Below are 14,804 nucleotides of genomic sequence, written 5' to 3' on the forward strand. Positions count from 1 at the left end.
GTTTCTCTAATACCGGAATCAGCTGGACCGGCTGAACTATGTGCTCTGAGTGACTTGTACGTGTTCTTACCTGTTGAGATTGTCCGTGTGCTGAGATAGATCCCCGCGCCCACAGGCTTTCAGTATGTCAGACGAGTTGTTCGGCATTTGTTCTGACAGCTGCAAGATGGAGTCAAGACAAGCAGGGCATTGCCTTCTGTCTGCCTAACAAAAAAGGAAGGAAAGGGAAGAAGAAGGAGGAGAGGAATGAATAGATGAGATGAGTAAAAGGTGAGTTGTTACGAGAAGAATTTGATCAAAGCTGCACCTTAAGCGCCACCTTCCCGTTGTTGACTGGCCTAATAGACAAACAAAATCTTATTTTAAAGAGGGCCCCTTTTATAATGAACATTTCATCGCCCATAGCGTATGCTGGTAGGGCAGCTTTGTCTCTTAGGTGTCCATTTGTTGGACGCGCTTCATCTTTGTTTACTAAAATTTTCCCACTGAAACATTGTGTGCTCCCAAGAAAGCAGAAAATCTTTTCACGACATCAGGAAAAATAATGCAGCTGCGTCATAATTTTACCCTGAAAACACTGCAGCTATAGAATAAGTAGATGAAGTGCAGAGTCCCTTCCCGGCCTACATGATCAGAGTCTGTGGTGCTCCAGTGTTTTTGTCCACCAGCCACCTTGTCCTCCCGACTCTCTGCTTAAGGCTTCTTCGGGTGCTTGCGAGTCTGGGCTTCCCGTGCTTGGGTGAATGCAGCCATGCATCTTTATAACGCCCTGCTCTGAATTCACGGTTGCACTGTACTGACAGCCTAAAGCTCGCTGCAGCCTCCTCCCCACTTCCACCTCCTCACCCACTTTCTCCCCACCCCCGCCTTCTGTGGTTTGGACATCTGTAGGACTGTAATCCAGATGCTCTTAATGTCCACATTTCTGTATTGCGCCGCTTTGATGGGATCCCACAGGTTGCATCTGTTCTCCTGCAGCAGGTATCAGCTGATAGGTGCAAGTGTGTGCATCTGGAAAACACTCCCGTTTGGTTTTGAGCACAACCAATAGACCGTGTTGCCTTTTGGGTTTGTAGTAATGAGATTCAGTAACCAACGAGACCATGACTATCCTAGCTCTTTTAGCACAGATGAATATCAGACTCCACTGCTGCTCATCTCTTCATCAACACATGAGCAGTAGAGCCATACCTCAGTCATTACCTCATCTACAGGGCAGCATGAACACCTGCAGAATATAATGCAGTTCAATACAACGTCCTTGTATTTATTAAGAAGCTCAGTGTTTTTAATTTCTGTCATGAATTGGTGATTTTTTTACTGCATGGTGTGATGGGGTATTGACTCGCATTTAATGGTAAGGGGTTCGCAATATTTTGTCCATCCCTTGTCCAACTATGTTTATTAGTCACCTTAGGTCAAATATGTATTTTTCTGTGGTCCATATTATTATCAGAACTCACATAGTTGCATTGTGTTTACAGTGATGAACCCATCCCATCCGATTCCCTCAGCTCAGCAGTAGCACAGTAATGTACCTAATGGTAACCACAAATAGTCGCACAGTAGCTAAACTTCTTCAAGTAGGTTAATGGACCAAGCAGAGTGTAGTTACATTTAAATGCCTGGTTAATTATAAATTATTCTAGTTTCCAAAGACAAATTGAGGGTGACTCTGCTTTAGTTCAAGGAAGTTTGTTGCAGCACAAAGTTAAATGGGATGGGGGTGTAGTTGATGAATGTTAGATGAAATCTGACTGTGAATGACAAATCTTGATATAAACCCGAATTATACTGTAAGGTTGTGTATGCTTATATATGCCTTTTAATCTGTATTTCTTAAAAAAAACATCAATTTTTAAAAATGCATGCAAATCATAAATAAATTCATTTTTTTTTCTCATAAAAGTGTCTGAGTCTCTTTTTATTCTAATTGAAATTCTGTTCTGAGGCGACCAATCCAGAATGCTTTGAGCGTTGTTTGAGACTGCTTGATATCTGGTCGAAGGGAATTAAACACTATAAACTATGCATTTACCTGCTGCTTCATTTTCAGTAGTGTGGAATAAGATGGTCTGAGTTTCTGTCAGTCTTTGCTGCACTTGAACAGACACGGGGCTACTTTTCCTGAAGTGCAGAAGAAGAACTCTTTGGCTGCTTTTTAGTAATACTGTTTTCTGGTAGAGGAAGGTTGAAACTACAGAGGCCTTGATTTGCCACTGAGAGTCACTAACAGCAACAGGTGCATTGGACAAGCCATAAAAATGCTTCTGGTGCGAGGTGGGCGTAAATGACATCCCTCCACACCACTCGCAAGCCCGTTAAGCCTGCCGGCGGGAGACCACTCCGCCCTTCACACCTTCTTAGGGTCAGAACCCGATACCCAGGCTGTCGGTTCCCATACTTATTGGGGTGCGGTCACGTGTGCCACTTTTGACCAGGAAAGGAGCACCGGCCAGCAGGGTCTTCTGGTAGTGGGAGCACCACCTCCTCACAGGCACCTCGTACCAGTGGAGTCTGGTCTCTGCAGCCCCAAATTGTCTCTCCCCCCCGAAAGCAAGACCCCTCGTCTCAAGGAGGTTTTTGCCCTCACGGCTTGGTCGTCGTTTCTATTGCTGATTATTATTTTTTTCTTACTATAAGCTGACGGGGACGTGAGAAGTCCTGACAGAGGTGGCACGATGACAACTGTCGAAACCCACATGACATACAGCAACTCCTACACGATCCACCATGATGAGGCGTATATGACCCAAGAGGAGGACTGGGACAGGGACCTGCTGCTGGATCCTGCCTGGGAGAAGCAGCAGAGGAAGGTAGGTTCGGATTTAGGGCGGCTTTCGCCTGTGTCCCCGTGCGTAATTACGCACAGATTGACCCGTCCCGTCACATAATCATAGAGTTGTTTATGATGCATTTTAACATGCCAAATTGTATGATATTGGAAACACTTGTCTCCTTTCATTGTGCAAAGTCTTAAACAGCAGCAAACACGACACTGAGCATCTGCGCCTTAGCAGTCCTCGCACCTGGCGCTTCAGTCCTGCTGGAAGCTGTGTGGGCAGATATTTTAGGCTGTGGAACTTTCTCAGTGTTGTCTTTCAGTTACCCCCGATTGCCTTGCGAAGACTGTCTAAATATAATACGCCCCAGTCTTTCGTCTACATTTGAATCATAACTTAGAAAATGTGCATAAGCTTATCCGCGTTATAGCAAAATTAAGCCAACATGGAACCACTGACTGCAGAGGGAGGTTTAAGAGAAAGGAGAGATAAACGTTGTCATTTTGATTTAAGTCGGTATACCGCTTAGTTTAGGCCTATGGTCTATAGGTCTATGTGTAAGTTAAAATAACAATAAGTTTATATACTAAAAACAGTATTTTACACGAATGCTGAATTTAAAGCAAGACACTCAGCTCATAGGTGAATAGGGTAGTTTTTTTAGTTAGGTTAATGTATGGGCCCATCAGTATGAAACTTCCCCACTTGATGACATATTGAGACAATTATTTCTTTATTAGGTTTTGTGAAATTTTACCTTTGAATATGCAAACCAGGTATTGCTTTGCCTAATTAAATATGTGCCACTTTACACAGAAGTAAAAACTGACTTAAAATAAACACCTAAATGTGTAGAGCTTTTGGGCGGAGCAGTCGTTGCCCTGCCCCTGGACGTCGAGCTTGACAGGTATGTTTAATTGGCTCTGACGTCATACGCCGCAAACTGAGAGGGAAGCAGCATCTACCAAGGTTAATACAGTTTTATTATTGGTTTAAATGTTTACCTGATAAAAAAAACATTTTCTTTCGGATGTTTTATTTAAGTGAATATATTTATCATCCTTGCTGGGTTAGCTCATAGGTAGTCCAGTTAACGCCATGGACGCCATGTTGGAAGACCTTTTTGAAAGACCAAAGTGGCCGATCTGCAACGCGGAAACCCTAGAGACCAAGTTGAAAATGTCTTTCAGGTAGATAAATAACTACGTTTTATAAGCACTATGAATTTCTAACTTTTTCTCAGCATCAAACGTCATGATATTAAGGTTTGACAGATAGTATAAGATGCATTCACAGGCCGTTTGACCACACTCGCCATATACATGTTCAACGTCTTAAAAAATATTGATGATTTTAACCAATCTCATGTCAGCTCATGCTATTACAATATATAAATATAACTGTTATGGTAAATTCAAAACAGATTCTCTTAAAAACGTGGATATGTACACAGTAATATGAATTCAGATTTATACTGGTTAATTTAACGTAAAAACAACTTCCTGTTGGCATGTTTTGTTTGCTGAACAAGAGTCACATCTTGTAAAAATATTTTTGTTGTTGTATAACAAAAGAGTTCCACGCAGCCCTTCAGATATGTGAAAATGTCTTCAGAACAGATTTAAGTGTGGTCAGAAAACATGTGCTTCAAAATACATACTTTTTGTGTTTCAAAAATAAATGTCAGAGGTAAAGTCTTAAAATAAAAACGCTGATTAGTGTACATTTCAGGAGAGGCAGAAAATGGGAAGCAGCCAACCACAATACCATTCACAGTTTTTTAATTTATTTCTATTTGGTGCAATTTAACAGTTGCTGTCAGTAGTAAAAATAATCAGATCGTCATTGTATTTAAAGTTGACATGCGTTCATGCCAAATGTGTGATGGTGTGAATGCATCCAGACCAATTTTTTTATACATTTTTCTTTGTTATATTCTATTTTGGTGCTGCTGTTCCTAATTTCTCCACAGGGATAACCTTATCTAATTCAACACCTTACTGATAATCTCTTCTATTGTGGTACATTACAGGATGGAGCAGCCCAACAGCAGCATTTTTGACAGGCATGTTCAGATGCTACTTTGCAGTGAATCTGCAGAATTGTTCTGTCAGGGCAAAATGTCTCCCACCTACATAGTCAGAGCACTGTGACAGGCTGAGAGACCTCAACAGATGGTGTGTGTGTGTGTGTGTGTGTGTGTGTGTGTGTGTGTGTGTGTGTGTGTGTGAGAGAGAGAGAGAGAGAGATGGCAAGGCTGGTAGATATACACCCCGGGTTAGTTTCACAGACCTACAAATAAACATCTTCCTAAAAATACATTTCAACTTGCCCGGCTTCAGCTTCCCTCCGTCCATGCCTCATTCTCTTGCTTTCTTTCTGTCTCTCTGTCTTTGCACAAGTCAGGTCGAAGGCTTCCTCTTGCCACCATTCTTGAAAATATCCCTTTGTGCCTTCTCTCTCTTTTCTCCTTGGTACATGTTGTCTTGTTTTTCTGTCTTTTGTCTATCAGACGAGAAACACTGTTTTCATTTCATGCACCTGTCAATCTTTTGAATGTAAGCCGATATACTAGGCCTTGAAAAACCTTGCACAGCCACAGTCAAGCCCCTCTCTTTAGTCTTCACCTCTCAGCCTCCTATGGGAGTAGGTCATCATACTCCATTGCTCTCCTCGGCATGTAAAATCTAGCTTAAGGAGCTGATATCAGCCCGTAAATATAGCCAGTGCGTCGTTTAGCGATGTAATGAATATGAAAGGAAATCCTTGCAGCACCTGTTCTGTCTCCTATCCTTGAAATTTCAGTGGAAAAAGGCGCTCACCACTCGACACAGTAGTAGAGTGTTTGTCAACACACAGTGATGCCGAATCTGATACTGGACATTAGAAGATTGTGTGTGTCTGAATTGTACATTGGTTTATATTTCTTATAGAGCAGCACTCTTGCAGATTGCTAGCTAAATGATTCATGGCTTGATTTGGACCAGGAATTTTATGTGATGGGAGCTGGCAAAAAACTGTTATGCATTGCAACTATCAAAGATTGTGAGATGGGATGTGATACGAATAGACAGAGTGCTGAGATTTGGCTGCATCTTGTCCTGATGATATCCTTTCCTCAAAGCAGCTGTAATACAGAAATAGGAAGAGCGTGGTTGTCGGACTGATTCAAGAGATGAGGCAAACAGGCCATTTAGGGACAGAGGTAGACGTTTCCATGAACTCTCGAAGCTTATTGATGTCAGCCTCAGCCAGATGCTGTGTTGACAGCTCATACTTGATCTTACTCAAGCACATCTTCCAAAGTAGTGAGGGGATCAATATCTGTTTAAAGATTTACCCTCACTGCAGAGGACTATGCTTACAAGATTACCTGTAGTGCTGAACATGTGGCTATTAAGTAGAGAAAAAAAGTACTGAGTTACAGGTAATAGATGTAGGCTGGCGTGTTGTAACTTGCATCCATATGTTGTAGTTTGGCTGTTTGTGTGATGTATTTAAAGTATAATCCTGATTTTAAATAAGCGGGGATGCTGTGAAACATAAATAAAGGACGATGTAATCTATTGAAAACAGTGCAAAGGCAATATAGTTAATGTTTTACCTCGGCAACTTCATTGACTTTTGTAAAAACATGCTTACTCTGAATTTCAAGTTCAGACAGGAGCATCAAAAGACTGAGAAAGTTGGAACATGCTCAAAAGCACCTGTTCGGAACAACCAGCAGGTAAACAGGTTCATTGGTAACAGGTGATAGTATCATCATTGGATATGAAATGGGCATCCTCGAGGGGGTCAGTTGTTCACATGTAAGGAAGGGTTGCGGTTCACCAACTGGTGAAACACATGATTGTATAAGGGATATCACCACACTGGCTCAGGGAGACTTTGTAAAACTGTTACCAGGAGACACAAATGGTTTCCAAATTATTGCAAATTATTTTCATTTATGTTTTACACAGCTTCCTAACTTTGTGTTTGGAATTGGGGTTGTAAATGGAAAACACCAACGAAGTTCCCCACTATGATTAAAGACATCTTCTGTTTCACATAGTTAGGGAGTTCAGCTGCTAACTGACTAAATGAATGACTGGCTGCCCGACAAAGCAATAACCTATAAATACACCTTACATAGGGTTATCAACAGCCTTATTGGGTCAGCTGACCCCTTGGCCACATGTGAATGCTTAGTCTATACATACATACATACTTCCACATAAATACAAAAGGCGTCAGGTCTTTTCTCATGTTCAAATTGACGGTTGTCTAATGTAGTGTGAAACTAGTCACCTGGGGTTTTTTCTGTTGTCCTAAACTGTTAATTTTACACTTACTGACCAAATTAATGCCATGTAAATTCTAATGATGTTTTTTAAAGCAGACAAAGTCACCAGGTAAATTGTTAAACTCAAGTTCAATCATCAGTTAAAATGATGTTTACTGTGAGATTTAAGAAAAGAGTTTCCCAAAATATACTCTTGATATTACAATTTTGACACAATACAATCAAATGCTGTGACAAATTACTGAATTATTACCCTGTCCCATGTTGACTGAATGTGACTGATGCATCAGGCTGTAATCAGTAATCATTTTACATTTGCTATAAATCTTAAATATTTTCAGCAGTTTTATTTTTGTTCTGTTCCACAGAGCGAAAGTAAGATGAATGAAGTGTCCGAAAGACTGATGATCATCGCATTCAAGTTTTATAAAGTTATATTCAGTAATGTGATATTTATCCACTCAATCTAATGTAAAGTCCCTTGTGTGAGCGATGAGATCTCGGGGTGCTGCAGAATCTAATCTATTCTTGTCTAATCTCATTTTGCACTTTAACAAATTCAGTTCCAGCTCCTACCTGATGTTTAGTGAGACAATAGCAGAACAGTTCATGGGAAGCGTTTTTGCATTGAAGGCTATATGTAAACATAGCCTGTAGAATCTATTTCTAAATGTCATGTATGAGTGCTTTCAGGCCCAATAATGTTATTGGAATTTTCAAATGTTCTTCTGAAATGTCACTGAGTTACACATCAAGCTAATTGTAAAATGGAAAATAACGTGTTCCTTTTGCAATTGGGGACGTGCTGTTGTATAGAAATGCAGCATGTAAGGTTCCACCTGTTTTCTGAGATGGGATGTATTCAGTCCATGTCTCTTTGGATGAAATTACACGATTTTAATGTAAGCTGATGAAATAAAGGAATTTTTCTATGAATGCAAGGGACATTTCAGAGACACCTCACCCTCCTCTCAGTTTTAATTTGCACCTTTAGTGAAAAATGTTTGTAATTCACCGCAATAGACCTGCTCTACTAATTCATGCTCGCTGACTGGGCTACAGTATCTAGTCTCAAGATGTACCTTCTTAGATTCCCTCCCATGATTCCCTCTGTCAAGGTCATGTGATCTCAGTGCGGGAACAGTTACCCACTTGAGCTGCTCGCTGGATGTCTCAGCATATTTTCATTCACCAGACCAGTGGAACACACCGAGACCACCAGGTCTAGAATGTTACAGAGTAGTTAAGATGTCTCTGTTCACATGTTTGAGGCAAATGGAGTTGGACATTGAAACACAAAATGTTTCTCCAGTCTTTCAAAGTTTATTCGAACGTAATAAACGCTAATTAATTGTAATAGTAATGGAGTTCATTTGTGCAGTGTGCTGTATCTGTGTTGTGCGATTCATGTAGAGAGTAGGTGTACGAGGGCTAAACGTAAGTGGAGAGGTGAGAGAACTTGTAGTCAGATCAAATAGCAGTTGCTATTCCAGAAGCTGTGTCCATGTAGGGAGGCTTCTATAAACTGCTTTAGTGCAGTCACAGGAGCCCTGGAAGGGCTGAGGAGTATATGTGTGTGTGTGTGCGTGTGTGTGTGTGCGCGCACATGCCCGCATATGTGTGACATATTCTTCATACGCTGTGTTTTATTGACATGAAAGTGTGTTACTGCTGAGTTTCATGGGAGGGTTCTTATGAGGACTGAGACACTGTCTGGGCTACAAGAAAAGTTCTTGCAGAGTGTGGTAATGGCGAAAGCAGACACATGATACGACCACTGTGTCAGAAGTGGAAATGATGACTGATGAGCTGTGAGAGCTGCCATCTTAATCTGATCACTGCAATCCTGTGGGTCTATAAATAGAATAAGAGGTTGGATAAGTTAAAGAAAATTGCATAGTTGACAGTGATGCTACTTTGTGCAGCTAAACTCAAGTTTTAGTTATTATCCACCAGGTTCATCGCTGGTGCAGAAAATGGAGACTTGTGTTTATGAGGAAGTAGAAAGCCACAAACTGCCAAGCTTGTGACCTCAGTAGCAAATAATACACCCAAGCTACATGGCCAAACACCTACAAAATGTCACCTCAGGTCCTAATGGTGTCTGACTCATTCAAGTTCACTGTTCAGTCTGCTTTAGTAATGAGACAAAGTGAACAGTAAACCTGTCCATGAAACTGAAACGCATGATGTTAGGGCTGAATGCTGGCTGCATGCAGTTGATATTTATAGGTGGCAGGACTTACAGTCATCAGTTGGAAGTCTGCTGAGATGATGGGTCTCTTATAATAGTACTGAGGTCATGAAGATATCATTATGTACTTTATAATGGCTTAAAAACCTGCGGTTGCAAAGTATTCTACCAGAGCATTACTAGATCCAGTTCACAATATCAGCAGTGTTATTAAGTGCCACTAAGCCTTTAAACATGCCACTGTTCTCTTTTGTGCAGTCACCGAATGGAGGACACGGTTATCATCTGAAAGTGAAAGATGCTGATCAGCTGTTACTTCGGATTTGCTTTAGGTACAAACATGGAACATGGATACTAACATTCACTTCCTGAATGACGAGGCACTCAGCAGCAGTCACATGTGATCAGACTTGTGACACGTCGCTTTCACAAAGCACAAATAACTAAATGAAATCTGAGTTGTAGGATCATCTGACTAGAGCAGCAAATACGTTTTTTTTGTGGTTCTCTACTGTAGGCAGAAGTAAAACCATAAGGTTGACAGTGGTTTGCTCTTCTGCTGAGATATGTAGCAGGCTTACATTGGTTTCACACCTAGTCATCATAGTCATGGGTTCCTGTTGAGATGGAATTAGCTGACTCTAGATCTGCCTGGACAGTTTTGCCTCTTATTTCAGAGAAAGAACTTGCCTTCTGAAATTAGACACAACCCTCCTCCTCTTTCTCCTCCTTCTCCTCCTCCTCCTCCCCAACCCGTCCTCCTCCTCAGGCCACTACCATAAATCCTCCACAACCACTTACGCCAATTTATATCTGTCATGTCAGTCTTCACGGTCCAGAGCTCATTAAAAGACAAAGACTCTGCGTGCTGCCGCCGCCAACCATGAATCTGTACGTTCACCTTTATTCTCTGCCATTGATCGTGCAGTCAGTCAATTCATCTGTTGACTCGTGTAACAAGAAAGAAGGTGAGAGCAGCGTTAGAGTGAACAATGAAAGATGAGGATATTGCACTTGTGTGTGTGTGCACAGTGCAAGCAGAAAAATCAGGGTTATCATGTAAAGCCTCATTGACATCAGCATAAAAATGACTTTTAACGTATCTAGTTTCTCATGTCATTATACATAACGGTATACCAAAAATCACCAAACTTGTATGTTCTTGTATTTACCATCAAATACACAGTTACTTTTCTTTCATGGCTCTAGCGATAGCAAGTTTCACCTGACTTTTCCTCAGCTTCACCAAGAGTTTAGTGATAACTAGCTAATCTTAGCATGCTAACATGCAAAATTAAAATGGTGGCAAAGAATTATCCGTCATCATATGCGGCTACAGTCTCTCTCATCCATCAGTACTACCACACGATTTTAAATCATCTGCCCTCAAATTAGGCTCTGTAGCGTGCATGGTGAACCGAAATGACACCATGTAAAGGAAACAAAATGTCACTTCATTCACTGTGACTCCAATAAATGAGTAGTTGTTTCCTCTATATAATATCTTTCACTGCCTTGTCTTTCCTGTTCATTCTCATTTTTTGCTGTCAATAAATCCAAATTTCTGGAAGCTGTGCCACCGTGTTCCTGCTCAGCGAGTCCTGTCAGAATTTTTTGATGCTTCTGAAAAGTGAACACCTGCACACACACACACACACTCACAGAAACACACACAGAAACAGCTCGTTGTGAGGTTTTGGCTGGTATTTCTGGCAGGCATCATCATTCTGGTGGCACAGCAACCTGGAACCCCGTAGCAGCAGAACACAATGTAAGGCAGCATAATGGAGCGGAGCAGGACACAATGTTTCCCTGCACTGAGCCGAAGCAATTAATATGATGATGCAGACAGATGGTTGTGTCAAAACAAGTGATTGACTGAACCAGGTTAGCCATCCGTTTCCCTTATGTTGTTCAGCTGAGGGTAGAAAACAAATGGAGTACCTGGATGTTTTGCAGGATTGTCAGGCACAGTACCTGTCTCCAAGCGGCACAAGTTGTTTTGTTTATGTCGTGGCCTTATTTCTTAGAGTGTGTGTTTGTGCAGCTTGTGCTGTGCTTGCTTGTGTGCCGTGAATCAAACTTAATTGATTCACATTTTAAATGCTGCAGATGATATTTTAGGGCAGGGATTTCTGTGTAAACACAGCGAGGCATTGTGGATACATGTTACAGAAAGGAGCTTAATGCTATTTTCCGCTTGTACAAAACGGCTCCTTAAATCTTTAAAACATTAGCTTTGTTCTTGCGGGTGCTGTGGGTGGAGGACTGTTGTCTTTCATCACCTGCTACACCTGTTCTCTCACCGGCTGAAATCCCTCGTGCCTACAGTATATCTCACTGGCATCTGGCACAGGGCTGATGCTCATACACACACACTTTGACTAGAGGAGGTGCGCTAGGCCTTTTATCCTCTAAACACGGACATAAATCCATGGGTTTGGAATCAGGCCTTGCGTTGGAGGCCGGCAGCAGCGGCCCAGTTGTCAGCAGGGGCCCTGGGATATTAACCTGTTAATCCTTCATAGAGAAGCGGTGGAAAGCAAGTCTGATGAATTGATGTTGGAGTTGCAGCTCAGCCTGCTGAAAATGTGACTTGAAGCTGCTGTTCACGTTCACTAAGATGTTGATTTGATACAGTTAGCTTACTGTATTGTCTGAGCTGAAAGACTGACTCTCACTTTGCAAGGTTTCCTGCTGCTTAAACAAGATTACATGTTTCCTTTATAATATCCTCAGCTGATGCAAATTGAATCATCCTTATACCTCAGTCAGTTAACTTTCGTGCTTGTGCAGTGTTGTATTTTTTATTTTTTTTAAATTAACCTGATGATCTTTGGATGTGGTTTCTCCTGTTAAAGGTGAAGTGGATCTTTGTCAGTGTGGCAGTTTTAAGGCTAATTTTCACTGATCTTAAGGTTCTTCTGTTTCATCTTCATTGTTCCTCTTTGCAGAATCTGTACTTGTGTATGTTTATGGGCTGTGAGTGATTTTCCTCCCTGGCACAAAGTGCTAAAACTATTCAATATTTACTATAAAACAGAATAAAGAGAGAAAAGTCAGGGAAAGAAAACATACTGTTGTGTTGGCACAAGGTTTATTTCTTCACCAGGTTGTAATCCACTGACTATATTTGACTCATAACTATATGTAGAAAACCACAATGTATTTAAATCTTTTTGTAAGATAATATATCAGTTTCCACAGATGTGGGCCTTAATGTATATAATACAAAGTGGTTTGGATTTCTACTGCAGATTTGCATGTTAAAGTGAATATGAATAAAATCATCTGCAGCAACAGATGTGACGTAACCAAATCTATTTGTAGAGTGTAACAGGAAGTTGATCGGAAGTTACTCGCTCAGTTTCTTGTCCTATGTGTAATAGTTGTTTAGACGTTATGGAGGCGGGGGGGGGGATTAGTGGTGAGTCTGTGGGGCAGGAGAGTTCAGGTTAGCCTATTAGAGGCCGGATGGGAGGATCAACCCTTGGCTCTTATGTCATTTTCCCAAAGTGTCCCTGTGGCACCCAAGTTCAGGGCTCCAGATCTGTTTGAGGGGGGCGTATTTAAAGAGGGGAGGAAGGGGGGTGCCGGTGGGGGTGCTTCTAAGTATCGGCTCCACCTGTTGTGTGTTGTAACTCCTCTCCCTCCTTGATGGTCCTGTCACTTTATCCACTGTTAAAACTTTAGTGGGGGAATTTAGGGCAGTTTGTTGTTTACAAGAACCCACTGATGGGGGAAAGTGATGTCGGACATGAAGTCATTTAGGAAAACAAAACAAAACTGACTTATACAGAATATGTTTTTCATTGTTATTGAGTTTGTTTAAATTAAAACAGCTGTGATGTGCGTAGGGTATCAGTTAGTGATTTTGTTTATTTATTCTTTCTGGGTCCTTCCTAAACTCATTCAACATATTTTAAATGTCCCCATCCCAGGTTATGTTCTTTTTAATGCATATTATTTTGAATGTGGGGAAAAATCACCAGCTGAGACACCTGAAATGTTTTTCTTTCAGGAAGTCCTGGGAGATACAAGAGAATGACATTCAGCACTCAGTGTGCATTTTGTTTGCTAACATTCACCTTCATGACAAGTAGAGGCTTTTAAATTTTCCAGAAAGTCACATGCAGTGTAAACTATCTTGTTTATTTCTGTTGTCATATTGCCACATGCTCTGATATGACAAGTGTTGATGTGAATGTTGTTTGTCCACTCAAAGCTGATACGCCTTTGACGTCTGGTTGAATCTGTCAGTGGTTGAAGACTTGCGTAAGGGCTGTCACAGTGTTGGTTTTCCATGTTTTTGATCTGTGCAAATCTAGAAAAATGTCATGTCAGCAGTTGCTGAAAGTGTTGTTTTTTTCTTAATATGAACTGTACTTGACACCTGCGTTTGAGCATTTTCAACACACAGGTGAATCTTTATTCTCTGTGTCTGATGTTTGAGTTTGTAACTGATGTTAGCAGTGCACTCAAAGAGCAGACAGCAGAGCTCGTCAGTTGATGGTTTCACTCCATCGGCACTGACAGATGAGCACATTATGTTTTTGTTTTTTTGTTTTTTTCCCTTCTGTAATCTGCTGACAGATGAACACAGCCTGTTACACTTCTTACATTGTTCGCTTTGTTCGGTTCATAACGTCCTGCTGGGTCTCTCAGAGTGGTTGCAAGCCAGCCAACAATTTAAATTACGCTAAATGAGTGAGATAATTTGCAGCATTATATGTGGATGTTGGGGGGCGGGGGTGTTCAGGTTTTTCTTCCAGTGTATGTAGAGGATGTCGTGATTTTTCATTTCGGATTTGGATGTTTCATGTTGGAATTTGTTTCCTGGCGCTTAAAATGACTGAGATGAGCAGGCATCATAGGAGCCCTTCGTGTGTTGTGTGTGTTTTTATTAACTGCTGACCTGTGGTTTGTTGACAAAGGGAGCTGCAGTCTTTTCACTGTGGGGGAAGGGTGAACGCTTCTTTCTCTGTGCACATGCTTATTACTGTCAGACAGGTGGACTGAAGTGGCAGCGGTCCAAAATCATGGAGCTGCTACTACAATGTGGCTTCTGTTTATGGCTCAAGGCTATAACAGATTTGTGTGTGTGTGTGTGTGTGTGTTGAATGCAGGTTTGTGGTTTCAGATGAATCTAAAATTATGCTGATTTATTTTTCAATATCACACAATATCAGACATTTTTTTTTTGTTTTTACGCGTTTGTGCTCTGATTTGGTCCAAGTCAGTTTGCGTGCGTCCTTGTGCATCACAAACGTTGTGACCTTGTAAACAAAAGAGCAGTGTTTTTATGTGCTGCTATTATTGTGTACACTGTGAGTGCATGTGAGTGGGGAGTGATTTGTTTATGTGGAGAGAGAGAGAGAGAGAGTGTGTGTGTGTGTGAGAAAGAGAGAGAGAGAGCATGACCTGACCTCTGAACAGGTGTGTGACAAAGGTATCTGTAGGACAGACCTTTTCTGCAGACTATTTTTACACTGGCAGTGAGACATAAATACCTGTCAAATTAAGATAAGACACACATACTGTG

The 14,804-nt window shown here is 41.3% G+C and overlaps 1 protein-coding gene across 2 annotated transcripts in view; it reads left to right on the plus strand.

The window, feature by feature from the left end:
- Positions 1 to 2,422: 2,422 nt before the first annotated feature.
- actn3b (actinin alpha 3b) overlaps positions 2,423 to 14,804 on the plus strand; it is a 30,562-nt gene continuing 18,180 nt past the window's right edge. The window contains exons 1-2 of one of the 2 annotated variants that reach the window (XM_046380600.1): positions 3,719 to 3,752; positions 3,858 to 3,973. Coding sequence is in view for 1 of the 2 variants with exons in the window: in XM_046380599.1 (XP_046236555.1) it covers positions 2,682 to 2,816 (135 nt within the window). In the remaining variant the exon portion in view is untranslated. Of the gene's footprint in view, positions 2,817 to 3,718; positions 3,753 to 3,857; positions 3,974 to 14,804 lie in introns of those variants that run through there. The other variant, XM_046380599.1, reaches the window with a different exon arrangement.

The sequence above is a fragment of the Scatophagus argus genome, chromosome 23 (assembly GCF_020382885.2).
Source record: "Scatophagus argus isolate fScaArg1 chromosome 23, fScaArg1.pri, whole genome shotgun sequence".
Classification (NCBI taxonomy): domain Eukaryota; kingdom Metazoa; phylum Chordata; class Actinopteri; family Scatophagidae; genus Scatophagus; species Scatophagus argus.